This window comes from Hippoglossus hippoglossus, chromosome 13 (genome assembly GCF_009819705.1).
Source record: "Hippoglossus hippoglossus isolate fHipHip1 chromosome 13, fHipHip1.pri, whole genome shotgun sequence".
In the NCBI taxonomy this organism is placed as follows: Eukaryota; Metazoa; Chordata; class Actinopteri; order Pleuronectiformes; family Pleuronectidae; genus Hippoglossus; species Hippoglossus hippoglossus.
In genome coordinates this window covers 7,797,927-7,822,902 of record NC_047163.1, presented here as the reverse complement: position 1 = coordinate 7,822,902, position 24,976 = coordinate 7,797,927, and the positions used below count along the sequence as shown (strand labels likewise).

Here is a 24,976-nt window from a genome sequence, read left to right as displayed (position 1 = left end):
GCAGACGAAAGTAGTTCGGTAAATTTGCATATTCTTAGATACAGCCATGGGATTTGGTATTTAGATGCAAACCATGAAAAATCGATGCCTGAAATCGGAAAGATCTGAACTGAAGTCTCTGTCCCACGGACTCTTGGCATTTTCCCTAACGAGGCTCCGTCAGACCTGCGCTGAACCCAATTTCCCGTCTGTCATTTCTGCTCCGGGTTTCTCCAGGAAGGGAAACAGATGAGCAGGCAGGTAACGGACATGGACAGTCAGGACACAACACCTCTGGGGCCATGAAATAACTTCTTGGTGCTTTAGATTAGAACCACTGTCCTGCTGCCTTCTGCTAAGATTAGAAGTTTGAAGGGTTCATAACAAGTGTGATTGTGAACATAAATAAGAAACAGCTCTGTCTGGTAGATTTTAGTGCTTCCTATAGGTTAATCTTTATGGATGAAACTTTCATGCCAAGTGCAACTTGGTTTGGAGTCAGTGGTTAAATAACAATGAAGCTAATGTATAAGTATAAGAAAAACTGTCCTGTTTATCTTGGACAATAAAACATTTTAGCATTTGTTTGGAGTCAGTGGGTCACATGACATAGAAGCTTTTAAAAACAAAGCCGTTATCTCGGTTTTAAAGTGAAAAGTGAAAACTCTGTGATACAAAGTGAAACTAATTCGAAAATTGTTTAATTGTTTAACTTGAGATCTGATCGGCTGCAGGAGATGTCAAACATTAGCGACCTGCAGGTGTGGACACTTCTTGTGGACGTGCATTGTTCTTAAACAACATTGTCTTTGACCAACACGCAGCCGCTGCACGCCGCCACTGAACACGTGCACCGACCTGTCGTACAAAATGACGTCAAAAGCATCTGAATTCAGACATTTCTAAACATTCAGATTAAAATGCTGAATTAACTGTGAGCAGCCGGAGCCCCTTGAGGTGCATCATCTTGTTTTTAAGAGGCTCCTGACAAGATATTACATTTATCATACTTAGAAAATAATCTATACAGAAACTGTGTATATGAGCAAGACATTTTTAAAATAATGGTCACACACACACACACACACACGCACGCACGCACGCACACACACAGTGATAACAGTAACAGTCGTCTTTTTAGCAGAAAACTGAGCACATTCCTGACAGTCTTCATGCATTTTCATGGGTTTCTGGGTCCACCGGGCTACACAGTGTGAATGAAGGCATTCATCATAACCACATAAATAAAACCGCCCCAAGCTTATTGTTATGGTTTGACTTGTAGGCTTATAAAATGACAAACTCCCCGTAAATCACTCTTCACTCCTCGTTTCCCTTCCGCTTTTCTATAAACAGCTGAAATTACATTTAGCTAAAGATAATATAATACAAAAAAACATATACGGTGAGCCTGGTGCAAATGAAAACGAACACACGGCTTATATGCATCTAAGACTGAGAGTCGTGCAGTTAGCGAGCGACGACTGCGGGCCGTATATTTTAACAACCTTTTATGACCTTGCTCTGTTTTCCCTTTTAAGGGAGGCTTCCTTCACACTGAGCATGTGTTTATGTTCGGAATAACTTGCTCTGTTTCTGCAGGACACGTCTCCACTTCCCCCCCGAGCTCAGACAACAAAGTCACGCACCAACCTCAAGGAAAAGACAACCTTCGGAAATATCTGCCTGTTTTGGGATTTATGTTTTTTCTACATGAATATATTTGCTTTGTTGTATTTCACATTTTACTGTCGCTTCATTTTAAGAAGCTTCTTAAACCATGAACTGGATATATCAACATGGCAAATGAAGCCAAATAGTCTTGATGCCACTGTCATATCTGTCTGTTAAATACATACACATCTACTATATTACGCTATTTTATTGTATCTCAGAAACAAATGCTGTATGAAGAACTTTTTGGTATTTATGAATCGTCTGTCAGTGCAGATCAAATTGTCTCCCCAGCCGTAAACAGCCTGGAGGCCAGAGGTTTCCCACCTCAGTCAGATGAGGAGCTGCAGGCGACAGGCTGCAACTCCAGATTCTCAGTGAGGTATAACCATCTCTGCACCGTGCCCTGCTGTTGGCACACTCATGCCTTATGCAGCATGAAATCGAATCACAGAATAATGGGAAAATAATCCTTTCCAAGCTTTTCTTCATCCAGAATTCTGTGACCCATTGTACTCAACCACATTTGCTGTTACAACCGGTAACTAAAAGTACAGCCACATCAGCAGAAGATACATTTTCACGATCAACACTTTAAATGGAGAGTAAGCTGAATATGAATATGAATGAACATGAAGCTACAGCCAGCAGCCTGTTCCCCTGGTTTAGAGGAAAGACCGGAAACAGGAGCAGACAGCGACAGCTTGGCTCTGCACAAAGGTTAAAAACACACCTCGCAGCACCTTTAGCACTCACTAATTAACATGTCACACCAAACCCAAAGTGTAAAACACAAAGTGTTGTGTTTGTGGTTTTAGGGAGTTATTATTACATGACTGGGCACATCCTGATGTCTCTGTTGATCGCCTGCCACAATGCAACTATGTCGTTTTTAATGATTCAATTAATCTATTCAATTATACACAATGTGTTCATTTGTGAGTTTCAGACACGGTGGTTTTGGGATCTTTGTGTTTGCCTGTCGAACAATAACATCAACAAACATCAATATCATTTCTTTGCTTTCTGCATGGCTGAGGAGTCTCTCCCTGTGTCGTTCCTTTAAACAGGCTATTTAAATGTGCTATTTACTGAAAAGCGATAAGGGACATCTCCGTCTCTCCTCTTCACACACAGGGACGATATTTCACTGCACAAGGTCGCTTCACATGCAACACATGTACATGTTATCTGGTGCCTCAGTGATTTCTCCAAGCAGATAGGCGCCTTGACTCTGGTCTCATAAAAATGCATTTCCAGCCAGGCACAGCTCTTCTCCATGACACCTGTGATAAGGATCGATAGTTCTTGGTTTGCTTGACTCCGTGTGCAGCGAACGTGACTTCTCGAGAAAAGAACCGAATATGCCATGGAAGGGAAATTAAGAGAGCGAAGCAAATGACGGATCGGGCGCAAGAGGAGAGAAGGAGAAATTAGTTGAGGAAACTTCCAAAAAAAACTAAACTTGTGACTTTGTACCACTGTAATTAAATCCAAGGACAAAAGTGGAAATGGAGCAGAGCGTTCTCCAGACGTCTGCTCTGTTCCCCACTGAGCCTCATCTTCACCATCTATTTGTATTGCAGGCAGGGTTTCCCCCGTGTTGGGGGTGTTACGTGCTGTGGAGGCTGGAGACCATTGTGCAGAGTGAAAATAGGCTTTGTCTCATCATGTCAGAGTAACGTCAGTATTATATCTATGGAAAACTCGACGCAGGAAGTTGACAGCACACTCAGACAGCAGCAAGAAGACAAGAGAAATAAATGTGCTAAGTGATGAAGTGAAACCCACGTCCGCTTTGTGAGTGATCACACTGCGCCCCGTAGAGAGATGACACTGTTAAAACAAAGCTAACACTGAATGGATTAGAAGAGTCATTTTCTCGCCCTCCCATCATCATCTAAAAAATCCAACAGCGTTTGGCCGCTCACCAATTTTGTCTGTTATGTCTGGGCGTCAGTCGATAGGTCATTCTCCCTGCGCACGCCGGTCAGCTGACTGAGTTACTGTCGCGAGTCGATTCCTCTTTCACTCCCGTCCCTCTCAGATAATCGACTGCTCCGACATTCTTCACACTTCAGTCTCTCTGAGCTCATCATCTGCGACAGGCAGATAATTCTCGGCTGTTTGACAGATTTTCTCTCCGATTCATTTCCGCGGTAAAAGACGTCGCGAGATGTTAAGAGCTCTCTTCGCCGGTCATGAATGTATTTCCCTGTGTGGCAGCAGAACATGTGACGGCAGCATTCAGAGAAGTCCTGAAGGCTGAACTGGACATTGTAAGGCTGATTAACCCTGAAAGACTGTTCATTCTGGTAAGTCTGTAGTAAAGCTGGTAAAAATATCATATGTAATGGACGAATCTTCCATTCCTTAAATATAAGACAACTCCTATTATTTGTAGAGAATATTTGTGCCAATATGGGATCCTTTCTCTTTAGAGAGGCAGTTTTATTTGTTCCTTTGGTTCAGGTGTTGTGCACTTAGTTTTATAATGGCAGGAGACATCCTGATTATGTGAAGAAAAGTTGGACACCAGAAACTGACAACACACCCCTGGCTATTGGCTGACTTTATGTAAAAACACATTATGATAATAGTAACTGATTAGTATCTCTTTAGTCAGTCTCTAGGGGGATGTGCACTTGGAGTGAATAATTGGTGGAATAAGTATTACTCCTCTTCGCCTACAGGCTCACAGTCGAATATGTTCTCAAGTGTGTGTATTTCAGGTCAGTCGGACATCTGGGATGAATTTGCAAGAATCTTCAGCGGTGCACTGAGATCAGTTTAAAACACTTGAGAGGGATGAAAGTTAATTCATAATCCATTAGTGTCCCGGTCAGACTCTGAACTCAGGATTCACAGTTTAGTCATGGACACATGTGCACATCATACAACACCGACCCTGCACCAGGATACACAGTAACGTTGTCAGTGTAATTGGAAGAGAATTCCTCTGGGTCTTGTGATTTGTTCATTGGTCGTTCTACGGTTCTACAGTAGCACAGTCACTTCTCACCACAGGAAGTGAACAACTCGTAACAGGTTTCCATGACCTGAACTTTAAACAGTTTTTTGGAACAAGGTTCTTCCACTTTTACTGGAGCAAAACATCCAGCTGAATTTGTCCGAAAAATAAACTGCCACTAAATTTATTCAAAGTAAAAATGCAAAATATTCCTCAGTTTAAGATTCTTTTGCTGCTTTTCTTTGTAGAATGAACATCTTTGAGTTTTGCAGAGATTTAAAGACACTGTAAAAAGCTTATATCAACGTTTTCAACACTAATGTACATTTACAAACAAGGATGTCTCAGATAAAAACCTCTAAAAAGATAAAAGTGGACAAAATCCATCATTATTGTAGTATTTGGTGGATGAGTGAATACATAAGCAGTTGCTGGGCAGACAATACTGTTATTGATATATATGAGATATTTGTTTTTACACCAAACACAACCTTAAATGTTAAGAACCTCACAAGGCTCTCACTTTATAAAAGCTGAAACAAGCTGATAAATCTTTTAGTCATTTGACAATAACATGTTAATTACTTTGATGGTCAATTAAAGTAAAAAAATTCAAGGAATTACTTGAAATAAAAATGTCAGCTCCTATTTATTTTTGTATTTGCCTAAACAGTGCACATCGTGACTGTCTTTTTATTCAAATAAAACAAAAACAAATTAAATTGATTATTCCTGGTTGTGTGTTGAATCCAAATTTCTGCCAAATTCTGAGAATTTTGTTTACAGCCCCTGAATCCAGCTCCACCTCACCTCCTCTCTAATGAGGACATGGACGTCTAAGTTGGTCCATCAAGAGTTCTCCATATTTTTCTCTATTGGTTATTCTGGTCGATATTCAATAGAAGTCCCAGTCAGAGGTTGCTGTTGTGTTTATTCAAGTCAGCCGGACCACTTACACTCTGCACAGTGCTGGCACTACCTGAAACTTGTATTTGGAAACATCTGCTGAGCTGTGCTGATATTTAGTCCAAGAAACTTAGAAATAAAAGCAGAATATCTGACAAACTTCCTGTGATGGAAAGAGCCACATAAGCGACAAGTGTGGAAATAAGTTTGAAAAGGGTGAAAACAGGATAAAAAGGGAAATCAAATGTGATACTAACCTCTGGCATCAAAGAATTCCTCATCAGAGCTGTCGACGGATTCTTGTGCGATATTCTGCAGACACCAGTGAGGGGCGCTGTGCTTTCGAGATGAACCTACGAATCGGAAAAATAAAAACACAGAAAATCAGCTTTTTACTCTGGAAGGAAGACTGACAGGACAGAAGAGGACACATCAAATATAAAAACTGTACATTTGTGTTGCTTTCTTTTTGCTTTCTCAGCTCTTAAACATTGAGTAAAAAGCAAAGCGTGAATGACCCGGGGGCTGGGGGGGGTAGTTGGCCTTTTGAGAGACACAGCGGGAGAATAGACCCAAATGGACTTTCCTTTGAGCAGTGTCACAGCACACAAGTGTCTCAGCGAGGAAGCCTGTCGGTGCCTTCGTGACCTTCTGATACAGGAGGAGGGATGAAAAAGGATGGAGAGCACTTTCCATTTGTTGACAACAGTCACTTTTAAGTACCGGGGCCTGAATCCACTGCAAATAACAGACCGAGTACGATTTCTTAAAAATCACAGAGGAAGACAGAAGCTGTAACAGTTGGGGTGAAACCGACGAGATGATCCTGCAGCGGAGGTTATTAATAAAGTCAAAATATTAATACTACTATATTTTTTTTATTTTAACACATTTTTCAATTGCAAGTCCACTGGGCTGTGTCAGGGTTGAAATGTATTATCATTCAGTGTGTTTCCATGAGTTGGAACAGTGACTTCAAGAAGCTTCCTCTGGTCGTGTAGCTGTAATGAACCTCATGTTCCTCCGCTGGCCCCGGGGTCAAATCTTCAAGCTTCATTTTCCCACAGCCTGGCTCCACTGCATCTTCTCTCTCACACAGTCGAGACCTAACGTGGCCATGAGCAATGACAATTCATCACATGAACGAAACGCGAGAGGCAGGCATATGGTAGAAAATTGCTATATTTCACCTTCTCTCATAGAAATCATGGGAAATAGGACATATTTAATAAACTGTCCCAAATGGCACGATTCAGTTCCACTAAATGTTCCTGCTGGCAAGTGATAGTATGCATACTGAAACATACATCTGAATTCATACTGCAGGGAGTCTGTTTGCTTTTTACATACTATGCATGTAATTATTAACTGGGGCTGGCGGAGACGTGTCCCTCTTGGAATTTTGAGCAGTTTCCACCCATCACTTTACGCCACTCAACTCCGACTCAGCTCCTGAGCTCCTCTCGCCCCCCCGTGAATTTCAAAACGGGCTCATTCTCGCTGAGAAACTTGTCCCTCGAGGCTTTGCATGAAATATGTGCGTCGCCGTCTCTACCCAACGATGTTACGACCAGCAATCGCTTTCAGAAAATGTCAATTTTCAGTGTGGCGGTACTCTAATGACACTGGAAGTGCTTTGTATTATATGCTCCGCACGGCAGCTATTTAACTAGTTACTCATTCCCTCTCCACTTCTGGAATTCTCACACATACACCATCATGAGAATAGAGCCTGTCTCGTTCGACTCATGCTCCCTTCTCTCTCCAAACAACACCCAAGGTCAGGTTATAGATAAAGAGCCAACTAGCAGTACATTGTAGTGTCTACGCTCATGGACTTTCATATCTAATTCAGACGTGCCAGACAGAGAGGCAACAAGTCCAACTCCAGGCGTATGACACCAGTGGCAAGATGTAAGGACACAATGTGATTTGGGTATTCATTCTTTAGGCTTAACTGACCAATAGGATGCAAACATCTACATGTAACATAGAGAGTGACAGCCTTTCGTGGATGTGCTGTTGGAATGGGTGACGCAAAGCGAGGGAGACATATTGGGGATGACGTGTGAGACAGACTCTTCCGACTTGGGGGTGACAACTGCTCATGTTACTCTACATAAGGATTGTCTGTATTCCAGGTAGTCCAGCTATTCTGGAACATCCCCTAACGAAGCGAGAGCAGAGGCCGACATTTTCCTACACAAGCTGGAAGCAGGTGACCAATCACGACAGAGTGAGCCAGCTGGCCAATCAGAGCAGAGTGGGCTTTAAGGATAGGGGGGCCTTAAAGTGACAGGAGCCAAAATCAAGTGTTTCAGACAGAGGCTGAAATGAGGAGCTGCAGCAATGCAAAGTAAACCTTTTCAACTAGTAGCGCAAATCAAAATTAGTAACCTGAATACGGGTATAAAATGTTTTCTTTAAGTCACACTTTTGTCAACACATTTGCTGGTTTGCAATGACTGCATAACTAGCTGGCTGCCAAAAAGATGAACTATACTGCAGAGATGCGCAATGTGGATGAATGACTCACCTTTCTGACAAGGGGAATCAAGACTCCCTGGACATAAATAAACATGCCTCCCACATTAGGGATAAGCTGGAGCTCTCTCCTCAACCTTTGACTCAGGAGCAACTCTGCCCCTCCTCGAGACAGAACCTTTAACCCCCGTCATCTCGGCCTGTGCTGGAGGATGAGCGAGGAGGCTCAGGCCTGGATTAGCTCAGTTCTTTGTGTGAGCGTTTATTGCGAGTCACTGCCAGCCAGAGCAGCATTTTTCTTCCACCTTACGCAGTCACACATATGCCATAATCAAGTGCTAATTTGTGTCGACTAAACTGCAACTGGAGGAGCTCAACGTACACATACAAGATAATTTGGCTAAATTAAGCAATTCTTTGCTCAAAGGAAAATGAGCAATTACTGCATAAAATATCAAGATGATTACTAATTTTGAGAAAACACTTCCACCACCTCCTTTAACCTAAGAACTATGTGTCACTATTTTTGTTACAAAAGGCTCTCATTGTGTTTAGGAAACATAAGATATGCTGGAACCCCACATGGGCTCTGAGGGAACACTGGGTTGATAGTGTGCAAGGTAGGCCGACATGTTAAAGCGCTCAACCAACACAAACTGTCAGGCCTGGAACAGCCTGGAACAGACAACACAAGCCTGAAGGGCTGCGTGCTTGTGAATTTTGCCGTCTGATATCTGGCCTGTCACCTTCCTCGTAGGTTGCTCTGCAACTGTCTGAGTATTTGGGAGAGCCGTGCTGAGGAGGCATGTGGACGGGAGGAGGCGTTCCTGTGTGCCACAGTGTTACCAGCTAGTGCCGAGACAGAACACACACACACACACACACTCCAGGAGCGCGAGGAGGAGCTGATGGGCAGCACAGCACGAGCAGAGGAAAGGAACTACTTTGAAAAATAAAAACACTCTCGATCCAGCCAGCTGCCGCCCCGAAACAACTTTCAAAAAGCTCCCCCTCCATCGGGAGATTTGATTTTCTTTGGAGTGCACTCGATGCACCGTCACACTCTCCTCATGTGGCCCTCCCAGTGATCTTCAAGTACAGGTTTCATTTGATTGATCCAATGCTGGCAGATACCCATGCACAATGCATTCTGTGGATGTCACTGCATTCTATTTACTCCTGGAGCTGTACATGCACTTTGAATGTCTTATAAGGTTTAGGAAAGGAAGGAACTGCTGATGTGGCTGAAGCCTCGTACCAGTGCACCTATTACAGAGATTGCTACAGCTCCCTGAAGGGCATTTACATTACACAATATCCCCATATAGATACGGAGGGAATGCTTGAAACGACTACAGATTATGATCAAAGAATCAGAAGGACTGCAAATCTGAGCAGCTCATCCTGCTCATACCTGGAAAATGGTGCTGACTTCACGTTGTTTCTTTCAGCCGGCAATTTAATTCAGGTCCCTGAGAACCACAGGGATCTTTTTGAGAACAAGACTTATGAACGCACACCCACGATTTCACTAAACAGCATATTGGAAGTCAATATGGCTGTAACTGGATTGCAGTCTCAAGTATATCAGGCGTGATTGGTTTAGCAATGTACATGGTGAAAAATAATTAATCGCATCGCTTACAAAATGAAAGCGAACGAGGGACGTGAAGCGTACATAATTTGTATGCTGTGTCAATATGTGTTTTAAAATACTAATGTTAATTACGTCAATCATGTTAAAGACCCCCTCACGTGAAACGTGTGGTTAAACCTTGTTAACGTGCACATTTGTTGTTTTCTTACACGACATCATGGACAAGATATTCAGTCAACACGGTGGCTGAGTATTTCCACTTTGCAGTCTCAGCATCTCTCCGGTGCCGGTGATCTTGATGCACAATTTCTTTCAACGCTCAACCAACCGCTCAAGCAGCCGGGTGGCAGCCAGGGCACGAGGTATTTCATATTTGCACATTAGAATATTCATGCAGCCAGGATTCTTTCATTGAGGAAGTAAACATAGCTGTGCTTCCAGTTTCTATACAGACTTTTTATTTGCTTTTTATGTGGAAGAACCCTCTTAGAAATATAAATCAAAGAAAAGTATTTTACTTTAAAAATGTGTCTGCAGGGGAACTTTGATGGAGGATATCTACTATCATGCCCTAAGACTTTACATCCATGCTCGCAGCTGTGTTTCAAACCAAGACCAAACATTATAAATGGTATATTATAGAGCCTATGTTATGTTCTCATACATGGGATGGATGGCAGAGATAAGATTTTTTTTTTATTTCATCTTTTATGTTTATCCAACTAAAACATTTTGACATTTTGTTCTAGTTTCATTCACTGGTTCAGTGGTGAGTTTGAAAAGAGGGTGTCTAGTCAGGTGTAAAAAAAAAAAAAATACAATATCCCTCAAATTGACTTTAATTAATTTCTTTGCTGCACTCAGGGTAAACATATTGATTCAGTTTTCACACAGTTGGTATAATTACACTCCAAAGCAGATTTAATGGCTCTTTCACAGTAAAGTCAGCCTTTCCAGTCCCAATTTCGTTCTAATTTTAAAAAATCGGTTTCTAGTCACGTAATAAATCACAGAAATGCTTTGCAATGAATTAACACACTAATACATGTTTAACAAGAAAAATAGCGAATATGGTCAATGGACAATCGGCATTTTATAAATTAGGTGTCAGGAGGTTTAAATGTGTTCAAATAAATCCACCTCTCAAAGCTACCAAAAAATAGCAATTGGTGATTGGTCACTTACTCTATTGCACTTGCTTTCATAATTAAAATCAAAGCACACAAAATCAAATTCAGGTTATTCTGAAATTGAATGTGCAACTTATGGAAACTAAAAAAGCAGCGAGGGAGAGACGGGGGGAGGCCCAGAACTTCACTGGGATCGGTTCAAAGAAAATCTGTTTGTCATCTAAAGAGCTTCACTTCAGAGAAAGACAGAAGGATGCCTGTGATTCACCTCATCCTTCTTTCATCTTTCTTTCCCATCATCTGCTTCCCCAGTGTTCACGCAGAGTTCTGCAGCCGCTTAAAGCAGTGGGCTGACAGCATCTATTACTGCAGCAGCACCACTGCCATCACAGGGTTTACCCGCTCGCTCACCTACACACACACACACACACACACACACACACACACACACACACACACACACACACACACACACACACACACACACACACACACACACACACACACACACACACACACACACACACACACACACACACGATTCTCCAGCTGCAGTGATACACGTGTGGGGAGGTAGTGCTCCAATGTTGACCAAGGTTTGACCTTTAATGTAGGGTTGAATGGATGGCTCAGTCTTCTGGATTGTTTCTGAATTGTTTTTACTACATACTGCAGTTCTTTTATCACTTCAAAGCTGTCCTATTCAATATTTCCACCCACATCAAAGGCACCTTTAAGTTTACTTTATGCAACTTATCTCAACAGCAGACAGACAGAGTTTGAGATTTACTGGTGAACACGATGGAGCTTTAAGCAATTGAGGAGCCAGATATTTCCCCTTCAGGAGTTGGTGGAGGCCAAAACGGAGCTAATAGAAGAGTGAACGTTGGACTTCAATCAATCAATCAATCAAATTTTATTTGTATAGCCCATATTCACAAATCACAATTTGTCTCATAGGGCTTTAACATGGTGTGACATCCTCTGCCCTTAACCCTCAACAAGAGTAAGGAAAAACTACTTAAAAACCCTTTTAACAGGGAAAAAAAAGAACGTAGAAACCTCAGAGAGAGCCACATGTGAGGGATCCCTCTCCCAGGACGGACAGAAGTGCAATGGATGTCAAGTGTAAAGGAGAACATCAAGATAAAGGTTTTAGCAGCATTGATTAGGGTAAACATTTTGAAGTATAACTGAAGGTCAGTGAATTGGTGGATTAATGTCATTAATGGTCAAGTGTCTGAGGAGAAATACTATGTATCGAGCAGTCCTGCTGCAATCATAGTCCATGGTCAGCAGCCAGCAAGATCATGATCCACCATCAAGATCGGACTTACGCTCATCAGACGGCCAGACACATGAATCCCAACGAATGCTATTGCTGCTCAGTCTCTGCTGAACATTTGTAATGTCATTTGCTAATTGGCAAACATTTTTACAATATCGACTTTATGAAAGGATTTTCTGTCCAGTAATTGCAAGTTTTTATATCTGTATATCAACTACCAAAATATGTTCAGAAAGAACTACAGAAAGAACTGTGCATGTAATTTGGTTGTTATTATGGATAAATATTAGCTGCACATTTGGCTTGATAAGTGCAGGGTTTCATAAACACGACTGAATGGTAGATTTAAAGAAGACAAAGCCACAGACATGTAACTTAAATATTTAAAGGAAATTCACTGTGGTCTAGTATTTAGCCTGTCAGCAGATTAAAACAGGAAGTTACAATTTTAAGCAATCTGTAAAGAAACTAAACACAGAAATGTATTGAGGCCATGTTGTTGTATATTTTATTGCCATTGCTGAATAAGTTGATCGAAGCAAAAGGAGTTTCTAGAATTTATAATAGGTCAAATGAACATGACCGGGATGTAAGTGGGTCAAATCAGATCAATATCAAGCTGTGTTTGCTGCAGATGTGCGTCCGTAGTTCAAGATGAAAAGGTAATGGTAAGTGTGTCTTTTTTTAACTGCATGATAAGTGAGCACAGAACATCTTTCATTCTGCATGACTCATATTATATGATATTCAAAGTAGGAGAAATCATCCGTCAGTGGCTCATGGGATTTTTTTCCTGAAATAAACCCCATCATTTATTAATCTACATGGTATTTTCCGTTGATTCGCAGTGTAATTTGCACACTGGATAAACAGTGGTATAAAGTAAGTCTAGAGGAAGGCAGCTGTGGAAGAGGCTGAAATTATGTATTCAGGGTGGCAACTCTGGGAGTTAAGAAGTAAGAAATAGCACGAGTGCAGCTCCTGAAAAATGCATAATTGAAATCATTCATCTTTCTATCTTCCACACATGTGCCCCAACTACTCTGAGATATCATCTAACCTTGGACTGCACAAGTTCCTCTGACTGTAGAGAATGAGATGTAAATGTGTCTCAACCGCTCTTGTCTAAACTGAAGTATTTTACTAAGTAAAAAAAAGGATAAAATAAGGAATAAAAAAACAGGGAAAAAACTGATTTTTGCAGTTTGTTATTTGACACCAGCTTTTACGCCTCAGGCCAGCGTGAGCTCACAGTCTATCTCATATTTAATAACCACACAGTTCAAATGTTTAACAGCATTTAATCTGCATTTCATTAACTTGTGATTCATTTACACCGATCATCTAGGGGTAGACCCTGCAGCTGCCTTTAATTGCCGTTCAATTCATCAGGCAGGTGGTTTTCACACGAGGACGTCAAGTCTTTTCTTCAAAAATCATACTAATATCTCAGAGTGGCACATATACAGTCAATTTTGTGGATATTAGGGTTGTGTTAACACCTGTATGTGGCCCACTGTTGCCTTTTGGTTCAATCTGACTTCGTCGAGTTATAGAGAAATCTCACATGGACTAAAGTCCCCCTTCATGTTAGTGCGCAGACTCACATGGGAACCTGCAAGTTCTGATTCTAGTGATTGAGAGGGAGTCATACTGCCCTTAACTGAACTTGCATTAATCAACGCTACAGCAACATGCAGAGAGAAGTAGAGGACGGAAATGGTGCCTCATATTTTGCCAAATAATGGAGGGAATAGTTGACAAGACATTTAAAGACTTCTTAGGTAACTTTTATATAATCACATAATCCTTGTGTAAAATCATGTGTAAAGTGAAATTCAAATGACAAACAGAATGGCTCCGATAAGAGAGTACGCCTCCACCAAGGCTCGAAAGTCCTCTAATGAAACCCCGTTTAAATCCATTACTACTGCTACTAACCCTGACTATGTTAATAAAAATCTGTGAATTACTCTATCAAGACGCTCTATCCTGCAATGTCAAGAAAGTGATAAAGAAAAATCACCACTTTGTGCGGATCCACACCAAACTTAAATTCGTTCTTTCTTTGCCTAAGATCAGACCAGTTATGTGTGTGAATGATTATAAGAGAGAAGAGGAACAGAGTTTCTTGCTGACCGGTGCCGAGTGATACGCCCCGATGCAGTGGAGCTACCAGCGGGGGGGCCACCCGGATACTGTCGAGGCTATAATCACAGTTTTTCACCACACAAGCCTTAGTGCATTGATGTGGAGAGGGTCAAAATAATCAAAATAATCACTATTGTGTCAGCCTGCCTGCTAAAAGAAAATCCAAGGGGAAACACTAAATAAACAAAGTTGATTGGCTACTTTGACGCCATTTTGAATGTATTGAGATCCGGTCTCACATCAGATATTCCAGCATTTTCTGAATCTTAAGGAATTTTCAAAAGACCCGTTAATCCAGATGAGCTCTAAAATCGTATGGGTTCTTCCGTGGGTCACGCACCACCCCTCTGCAGAATTTAGTGGAATCTGGCTCAGTAGTTTCTGAGTGATCCTGCTAACAGACCGTCAAACAGCAATGAAACCCGCTTGGCAAAGGTAACAAACTGGACAAAGTCTCAAAAGCACCTGAGTTGAGAACAAGAGGTTTGGTGTTACGACCCAGAGATCCATTAAACGGCCACAGAAAATCAGCTTGATCTCTTGAAAACACCCACCTCCTGCCATAAGGTTCACTCATTAGACATGAGATATGTATGTATGCAGGATAAAAGTAGTGCAATCTCAAGTGTGAAGCTGCTTCAACATCATGTAAAGAAGGTGCTCATGAAGTACTCTGGGTTTTAAAAATAATGAGCGAGCCCTCAGCGTTGAGAACGACCCCATAGGACGAACTCCTCTGCATCAGAGACCTACTCTGCTTTTGATCAGTTTCATCCTGAAGGAATTTTCCTCTTGCAGGAGCTTTGCCCTCGCTCCTCTCCAGCCCAGATGGCCTGTAAGCTACATGAGTGGCAATTACCTCATTTTGTAATTAGCGGTATTTAATATCCAAAGAAAATCTAAGCAACGAACAGCACCCAAAAGAAGCACCGGGTCTCATGTGGTGGCACCGGCTGCCGTCATGCAGAGAATAAGGGCAGGAGAGGCCCTCTGATGATGCAAACCATTTCCGAGTGAATATTGGATAAGCCCGAACATCAGAGCGTGATATCGGCCACGTCAGGAGGAAATCCAATAACGTCTCTTTCCTTCTATGCATGGAGGAAGGGGAGGAAATGAGAAGTGCCTCTGTCCCTCACTGCAACAAGCAACATGCTCCAGCAAAGATGGAAATCACAGCAGGCTAAATGTAGCGCTGTCTCGAAATCCACAGAGGAATATGCACACTGGGTGAGGAGGCAGGAGCAGTAACTTAACCACAGTCACCTGGTGAAGGAGAAACAGAGGAGAACTGTATTCACTGTCTACAGGGTTGAAGTTAATCAGAATTTTCTGACATGATGATTGAATAATTTGATTGTGCAGCGAAGGCTTTGGAGGAACGAGGTGCTGAGATACCTGAGCCGCTGCAGGAACACACACTGTTCAGTGTAACTTATAATGGGTTTCTTGTTGAGACACGATAGGTCTGCGTGCCGTGATAATATTGGAAAAATTCTAATTCTACTAAACCTTTTCACATTATTACAAGATACTGATCTGTTTGTCTTTTTCTGGCATGGTATAAATAGGCTGCGATAATGAAAAACTGAGCTAAAGGAGAGTGAATATTAGACTTACATTCATCAGGTGGACAGGAACATGGCTCCGCATCAATGTCAATCTTTCTGTGTTTTCTGGATGTGTTAATAATTAAATGTGTGCTTCACTGCTTCTTACAACAAGTGGCTAAAAAATCTTATTAAAAAGTTATTGCAGGTTTTAGAAATAATCCAAACTGACTGAAATGTGCTTTCTCCAGGCCACCACTGATTTCCATTCAGCCTTCTATGGGTCTCCTATAGAAATTTAATTGGGAACCTGTTTGATATAGTGTCTGTGACTCGTTACAGGAATAGGCTGATGTAATGTTTGGTCTCTACGAACGTCTGAGAGAGAAATCCGTCCCTTCAGCTGCAATATTTTCCACTATAGGAACTAACTCTGTTTCTGTTGCTGGGCAGGTAATGAACGGTGATATAATGAGAGTGTTGACACGGAACCAAAACAGTAAAATGAACTAAGATGACAATGACAATAACAAAAGATACCTTTATAACCTTTGTCAACAATAGTCGGCAGCAGACAGCTCACAGCATTGTGTCTCCATTAATGAGAATGAATGAATGGCACTAAGTCGAGCGCACACCGACACCAAGGCCCTAACAGTCCCCTTAGATTCAATCAGGCTGCATCAGATTACACACACTGAAAGATATCAGTCCCCTCAACACGCCTGTTCTTTTTTCATCGAGATCCATGAATTATTCTCTGGGAAAAAATTCTAATACGGCTTGATCTTGTAATGTTAAGGGAGGTGGAAAGATCCTGGATCTGCCCAAAAATGTAATGGGTTCTTTATCGGACCATGTCCCTTCCTTGCACCAAGTTTCGTGGAAATCTGTTTGGTAGTTTTTGTGTAATCTTGCTGATAAACAAACAAACAAATGGACAGTTCAACGAAGTGATCGATAATCTAACAACAGCCTGGTTTTTCCAATCACTCAGCAACTCAGCTCAACCTAAAATATAAGAACTTCTTTTCAGCATTTACTCCTCACAGACTGAACCCAGCAGTAGATTCTAAACTAAGTGTGTTTGTTAATACTCAACTACATTCGAGAGCCGAGTGATTTTCCCCTTCAAAAAGTCTCTTTCAAGAGTTTAAGAGCTTCTTCACAGACAGAAATCTGAAGTGATTTGCCAAAGAGGAAACAGAAAAGGCTGCTTTCTCCCCTCTACCCTGTACCAGTGTGACGTCAACAATTTTCGCTGCGACAAACGAGAAGTAGATCGTGACGGGCTGCAGGTGAGCCGGTCCCTTGCCACCGCCTTTTGTCTGACCTAAAATAGCAGCGGGCCGGGTGCTGTGAGCCTTTGTGAGTAGCTGCTCCCAGACGCAGGCGCCGTGTGCTTCCCCATGACAAACAGCTATTAGATTTAAATTAACACTGTTTTGTATGATCAACTAAAATAACAGAGGTCACAGGCTGAATGCATTAGCACATGTCTCTGAGGAAGTCGAGCAGCCTGTCCGAGGGACCATTTGTCTGTGTGACGCTACACACAGCAAGCTGTTGCAATGTGTTACCGTAGCCGATATGAAGTATTAAAATGAGTGATAACAACTGGGTTGGGGGAAATCACTGACAGCATCACACTTAATCCTTTTTCGCAGAATATAACCAGCAGTCAATTCTCCATAAAGAGACGTGACAGGGAAACTGTATTTAACACTAAAATACTGGGAAATGGTTTGTTTTCACTTTATCCACCTTGGCAGAGCGAGAGAGGAGCAGAGAGAAAGAGGAGGGCTGCTCATCAACATCCCTCGGCTCTATTTTTAGCTTAACGCCGAGTCTCAGCAAAGCAGCAGGCAGGCCGGCCATTTATTCTATTTGGACAGCAAATGAAAAAAAAACAGACCTTCAGACTGATCCAATTTCATCAAATATGAGGAATGAACTAAATGCTCCGAGGTGCTAGACTTCACACTGAGCCTGGAATGGTCCGTGAAGTCTCGGGGAGGACAAACCCGGACTGTGGGAGGGGGGGTGTGATGAAGATGGCCGGGGGTGATTAGAAAAGCAAAAGTTCTTAAAGGGATTTGGCAGCAGAATCCTCACCTCGCGCCGAGCCACAGCTCGTGCAGCGAGGTGGGAGTGCCCTCGAGGATCGAGACACAGGCGAGGAGCTGAAGGGGTTATGGTTTCAGTTCTCGTACCAGCTGGTTAAACAGCGGGTCCTGTTAAAAAGTGATGAACCCCTCTATAGTCAGACAGTCAGCGCCTCAGCCGCATATGAAAAGACTGAGTTCTACTAAATGAAGAGCAGAGCAGAGCTGCAAATGAGAATAAAGTCAAAATAATGGCCGACAACAATGTGAAAAGACCAATTGCCTCATTAAGTGGTCATTCAACAAGACAGAAATGGTGCAGTACCTCCTTAAATCATGGGGGGCAGTGTAGCCAACAGTTCAAGCGAGGTCATAGGATGTGAGGAGGAAATGTCAACAATGGCGGAGACTTAGCAAGTTGGTAAGAAACTACAGGCGTAGATATGATGTTTCTTCACCTGAGCACAGGGACAAACTGCTTTGGCCTCTTTCTTACTGTCACAACCTCTCCCATCGACCAAATTTATTTGTAGTCAGAAACTCTGCCCTCTAGTGGATGTATTGCTGAACAATCACACCAAAGTAAAGGACACATGAAAGTGCGTGGGCAGTGATGGTTACACTGTCTGAATCGCACATATCTCTTTCATCTTTTATCTTATCTCTATCTTATGTAAAGGCTGAATAAATTAGCCTTAAGAGTCAATAGCCACACAACTGATTCTGCTAAATGTTAATGTTGTCATGCTAACATGCCGACAAGGGCAAAGTCAACATGCTAATCAGGATGGGACTATTAGTTTTCTTGCAGGGATACGGTCACAACCTGGAAACTGAAGACATTTAAATGTTGACAATAAGATAGTGATGCTAGATGAAAAGTTGAGGGATCAATAAAGTGTCTATCTTAAAGAGTTCATGGCAATCCGTCAACCACATGCTGGAGGGAGGGAGCCAAGAATAAGCCATTGTGACAATATTGAGGAATTTCAATGGATAAATTAAAGTAATGACCTAATGATGGCACCCGATGACGGTTCAAGGAATAAACACAGTTATGAGGATTCATCCTTTGGCATCATGGATGTCTTTACAGCAATCTATTTATAGTTCTTTAGATATATCAAAGTGGACTCAAGGTCGGACTGACATCAGCATCCATTAAAATCCTCCAGAAAATGGCAAAAAAAAAAGAGATCCATTAATATTCCATTAATAAGTCTGAGTCACACCTTCTTTGTTGCGAGGACCAAAGCTTTAGTCGACAGAGCTCTCATAATTCCTAAATCCTTATTACTGCAGTCAAATTATCTTTCAATATCTCAATGATTACACAGTCTTGTATTTCTGCAGCTTCTTCAGCTTAAAAAAACTCTAAAGCTTGGATAGCCCATGAGCACCGTTGCTTATACTTTAGTAATAAGGTGCTTATATCATCCTCCTCCTTTAGTTCACAGTCCACATTAAGGATAATAATGCAAATGTTGCTCTCAAGTGAGTAAAGGAAGATGGTTTAAATTAGAATTAAGGAGTGTGGAATTCCCTGCAGCTCTCATATAATTGAAAAGGACGAAGATTAAAATCTGCGTACATGAGTGAAAGTCATGAAATTAAAATGTCTGCTTTGCCCATGTTTGGTGGCGCTTTGAGGAAGAATGGTTTCCAGAAGAACCGCTTCACTTCCAGAGTTATTGCGTGAATTGAGGTCAAGCGATATTTAATGAAAACAGATACACAGCGTGTGTGAGATATGACTGTGCTAGCGGTAACCTCACACCTACTGCACGCTGCCGTCAATCTGCCACCAGCCTGCTGGGGCATCGCAGGGTTCACGTGATTTTATATTGCTCTGCTGAAATAATGTGAGGCCTTACAGTGTAGTTTCCATTAGCGAGTGGATTTTATAGTGCGGCTAAATGCAATATAATTGAGAATAACTGAAGAAATCCAGTCGCAGCTGCTGAGATTAAAGAATTGGTTTTCCACGCATTCAGGGGAAACTAATTTGCATTGTGAGATTGTCGACTAAAAATAGGAGAACTCGCTTGATTTCTGGAGTACAACAAACTCTTGATGACCTTGGAGGCTGCACCTGGCTTTTCTGTGTTCGATTCACACAAGGTTGCATTCATTTCCGTCTTCATCATCCAGAGAAAGAGGCATGAAAACAAATCCTTTACCAGCTGCGACCCAGATATCTGTGTCTCTGTTTGAGAATAAAAAGGCTCTTCTTTGAAAGTGACTGAAAGTTCTGCCTTTTTCATATTTGTGTCACGACCCGGCCTTTTATTGACCCTTTTACTGGCACAAGTTTTATGCTGCATCGAATGCGCTGCCCATTTTTCTTCTTTCTACCTAAGAACTCAAATTCATATTGTGGTGACAATGCCGTTTTTTTTAAAGATGAATACTTCACTGATTTAGCATTGTGCTGAAGCAGATCAAAATCAATGCAGTAGGAATCATTAGTGGCCCACAGTCAAGTGACCCATTTGTTTGAGAGCTGCCGTTATGAAGTATCGAGTTTGGGCATTTTGCTTTGGCTTTTTAACCAGTAACCCTGTTTGGAGGAGCGGGTATAGAAACCCGTCTGTCTGAGACCACGAGGACGCTGCACGCCCACCTGCGACCTGCACCCATTGGACGGTACTAGTTGTCAATCACATCATATCCACGCCCCAATACATACAGCGCTTTATTGTCTATTTGACGCTAAATGATTTACCAAATTAACATCATGCTGTACTTAAGAAGACTTAGAGCAATTGAGATCATAAACTCTAAGATCATAAACTTTATGTGAGACATCTGGTCAATTTCACACTTTTTCGACCAGTGGAGTTTGCCCCCTGCTGGTCAATTGAAAGTACGCAGGTTTCACACACCTATGCATTGGCTTCACTTCCAGAGTCTACGTCCATTTCTAAAAACAGTCTATGAGCAGAACAATAGATACCGTACTCGTCAAAACCTTGCGCCTACATTACCCACAATGCCAACAGTTTGGTGTGGTTGTACAGTGGCTAATGTTGCCTCAAGCTGCACCCCGACATTTTATTCCATTTTCAAATTGACACTGACTCACTGTGACATGACTTGAGGTAAATAAATCAATAATAATTCCCTCATTGAAAACAGCATCATACATATTCAACAGCTGCGATGATGCGGCTAATAGAGAAAACCCATTGTTTCTAAAAATAGGCAACTTAAGGAGAGACTTCATGTGGAAATCCAGATTTAAAAAGAGGTTGTCGCAGCTCCTGAACTCAGTCTGGCTTTTTTTTTTTTTTTTTTACGTGTCACCTTTCATATCTCATGAGGATGTTATTTCAAATCCAAGGCAGCGCTATTTAAAGCCCAAACCACACCGAGTTAAATCCCCTCTGTATTGTGACACATTTTGTCACGACTGAGCGTAATAAAGATCTGATACTTTATTGATCCCTGCAGGAGAATTCTCCCTCCGCTCTCTTACCCCGTGCATGGAAAAGGTCAGAGTACGGAGGCTACATACAGATCAGGAAGCTGGATGAGATTCAGCTCTTTGGGTGAGCTGCAGGGACAACACAGAGACGTACACCCAGAACCTGCAGCTGAAGGAAAGTCTTGCAACGCCAGCACCCTGCTGCTGATACCCTGGGTTTACATCGATTTGAAAGTGTGCCACACTGGACCCTGAGGGTGAACTCCATCAGTCAAAGTCATTCCAAAAAAAAGACACAAACAGAGAGAGAAAGTGTGAAAACTGCCTTAAAATGATGCTGCAGCATATAAAGAGGCAACCCCACATAACCTGAAGCACCGGTGCTGCTGCTGCTTCTTCTGAAGGATTCATTCAAAACCACAATGCAAACAGGTGCCACATTTCAGACTCTTGTGCATCAATGATCCACAACTGTCACGACTGCACTGGCGCTGTCCTGTCCACGCTCACCTACACCACGGATCCAGTTTGACTCTCAAATGAGCCGAGAGGCTGCGTGCAACCATCACAAATAACCTCCACTGAACATTCAGGTTACTGTTCTGGGTTGTTATTGCTGGTGTTTGTGGAGCAGGGTGCACTGGTTGCACTGGTTCACTGTCTATATCTTCTGCACAGAACAAAGCACAGTGTCAGCTCATGAGACAGGATCACACACAGTGATGGTTCGACAGGTCCGGTGGGTGACCGTGCGCCCTCAGGTGTGCCTGCAGGTCATCAACACCTCACCTGGTCAGCCTCTCCTTCCATGTGTGACCCTGCAGAGACACACAATCTGAGGCGGGGGTCACACATTTCTCTGCAACACCCAGACGGACTCGGACAGATTTAAAAAGGAAGCACCAGGCTGCAGAGTCCACCGGAACCGGACCGGACCGGACACTTCGTCCGTCTTCGGCCGTGGCGCATTCCAACAGATCGCCTCCATTCATCCATGCACCACGCGCGCCAACATCCAGCTTGTGTGACACGCGGGGTTTTCTACCTGTTAGCACGAGACCACCAAGCGTCCTCTTACCTTTTCCTCTCGTGTCCTTTGACATAGTGTCCTCTCTGTGTCTCCGTCTCCTCTCGCTGGAAGTCGTCGCGTCGCTGTGGACAGTGGATGGAACAGCGGCGGCTCTTCCCCCTCTCCTTTCCTCTCCCTCTGCTGCTGCTGCTGCTGCCGCACCTTGACGCCCTGCCACACCGAGGCAGGGTGAAGCAGGCACGGGGGAGCTGCGGCCGCCGCGTCGGTCTCCTCTCGCCGTGGACGGATCAACAAGGACACGCAGGGACAGGTCTCCAGCTGCGCGCTCATTCACCGGAGTCGGGTCCGTGTGCGCGTCGAGCCGCCGCAGACATACTTTGTGTGTTTGTTGTATCTGTGCAGACTCCTCACGTGTGATGATGCCCACCCAGCTCCGCTCCTTTCCAGAGTTCCTCCAAACAGTCCCGGCTCTGCAGCTCGACTGCCTCCAGCGGTGCGCGCACGTCCGCGGCTGCAGCGTGTGTGCGGGGCGTCCCTTCCTCTCTCCTGCCTCCGTTCTCTGACTTTGCACAAAAACACACACACACACACACTCAAGAATAAGTGTCACGATGAATGAGAAGACACAGCTGCTGAGTTGAGTTCACATGCATCAGAAACACTGAGGAGAAACTGCAACGTGGAAACCATTCAACCCAATGTGCGCTCTTATCACTGGCACGACTCAGTTAATTAAATAGTTTAATCAATTCCCTTGGATTCATCCCCGCAGGTCTTCACAGAGGAATTAGAGGGATAGTCTGCATTCAATTTAAAGCACATAAACTTCACCATGAGGGTCACACATGTTGTTTATTTGTCCTTATTCAGAGTGAGTTTGCTGCACATTCATTAAAAGAGGATGTGGAGAATATGAGGAGCAGAAGGACGTTAAGTAACAAATCATGGATCCGAGAAGATTTGAAGGAATTGCACCGAAAATTAAACATATAGTAAGTAAAGGTTATTGGCAGAGTCTTGTTTTTCCTCTTTAAAGGTCCAGTGTGTAAGAGTTAGGTGAAATGGATCAATTGGCAGAAATTGAACATAAAATAATCCTAGTGATTTTTTCACTAGTGTGTTTCATCTAAACTGTTCGAATTGTTGTTTTCTTTACCCGAGAACGGACACTTTATATTGAAATACTTTATATTTACATCGGAGTGGGTCCTCTCTGCGGAGGCCGCCATGTTTTTGTACAGTAGCCCAAACTGGACAAACTAATCAGAAGGCTGCCACAGGTTTTCTTTCATGTTAGAAAGGGGAGGGTGAGGTGAGGGGTATTCAGCTGCAACATGCAACTTCACCACTAGATGTCACTAAATTCTACACACTGAACCTTTAAGATGTAGTTGTACAATACATATGAAAAGAGGATATAGAGACTATTAGGAGTAGGGACACTAAATTACAACAGAATCCTAGTGTAGAAATATGGAGGTACACAGAATATTAATTATAAATTAAAGGTAAAGGTTTTAGTGAGTGTCACATTTTCAGGAGCAAGGACATGAATCATAGAAGAATTATGCATCTGTAGAAATATTCACATAGAAAAATAAAAATAACGTCAAGGTTATTGTGAATGTCTTTCGTGTCCAATATATATTGGATACAAAAGAGGATATGGAGAATATCAGGTATTAGGATGAAGCAGGACGGTAAATTGCAGCAGAATTATTAGTCTGTACAGCAAAAAGAACATAAGTCACACAAGAGGCCTATTTGTGTGTTTTTCTCTGATGCAGAGTGCAGCTGTTGCATTTATAGATGAGGATATGAAGAAGATGAGGTGAATGTATAAAGCAGAAGTACACTGAGTCACTGCAACATAAGGATGGAGGGTGAGAGCTGTCACCCCTGTCAACCATTCATGAGTGAAGCAGCAGGTGCCACCTTGGTCAGACAGCGCCAGTCACCCGGACAGAAGAGGAAATCTTTTAGCTTCTGACGAAAACAAAACAAACCCCATCAAGAATAAATACATCTGCAGAAGCATGAAGTCTTTTTTCCTCGTGCTCCTCTTTTGCTTTCTACGGATAAAAGACAAATGAAGCGTATGAATCATGTTCCCTCGGGTTAAATCCTTTCAATCCAGTTGTGAGATCTGCTCTAATCGGAGAGATGTTTTGCCTAATGGGTTCCTCGAATTCATTCTTGAGTTTATTTTGACCTGAATTGCCGCAAATTCGGTTTTTCCTCATTGTTCCCTTATGTCCCACATTAGTGCGTGAAGAGGCCATGATGTGACCACACACGAGGTCACACACCGTCCCATGAGGGTGGTCTGCGTTGTGCCAGCTTCATCTGGCAGCCGAGTGAATATTGACAGAGGAAAACGCCTGTGGCCGAAACCATCGCTCTGGAATCCGGGAGCTGGAGATGCTGCATTACCGAACTCTAGCAGGAATACACGCAGCCAATTAGTATTTATCACAGGAGCCGATGACAATACACTTCTGGGCTCACAGCACTAAGCTGAAATCCTGCAGTAAGAAAAACTAATAGGAAAAGGCCTTAAGGCCCCGGAAGCCAGTGAGAGAGATAGCACTGATTTCAACAAATGGCTGAAGTGACTGGAATAAAAGCCCAACTGAGTATAGTGGCTTTCTTTCATATGAAGGATTCTCCCACACCTGTGAGGA

General features: G+C 42.7%; 1 protein-coding gene across 2 annotated transcripts in view; it reads right to left on the bottom strand.

Annotated features, from left to right (window-relative positions):
• Nucleotides 1-23,016, bottom strand: part of pitpnm3 (PITPNM family member 3) — an 80,171-nt gene extending 57,155 nt beyond the window's left edge. The window contains exons 1-2 of one of the 2 annotated variants that reach the window (XM_034604428.1): nucleotides 22,341-23,016; nucleotides 5,788-5,883 (exon numbers count right to left, since the gene is read on the bottom strand). In XM_034604428.1, the coding sequence (XP_034460319.1) occupies nucleotides 5,788-5,883; nucleotides 22,341-22,365 (121 nt within the window). In that variant the 5' untranslated portion in view covers nucleotides 22,366-23,016. The remainder of the gene's footprint in view (nucleotides 1-5,787; nucleotides 5,884-22,340) is intronic. The other variant, XM_034604429.1, reaches the window with a different exon arrangement.
• Nucleotides 23,017-24,976: the final 1,960 nt, after the last annotated feature.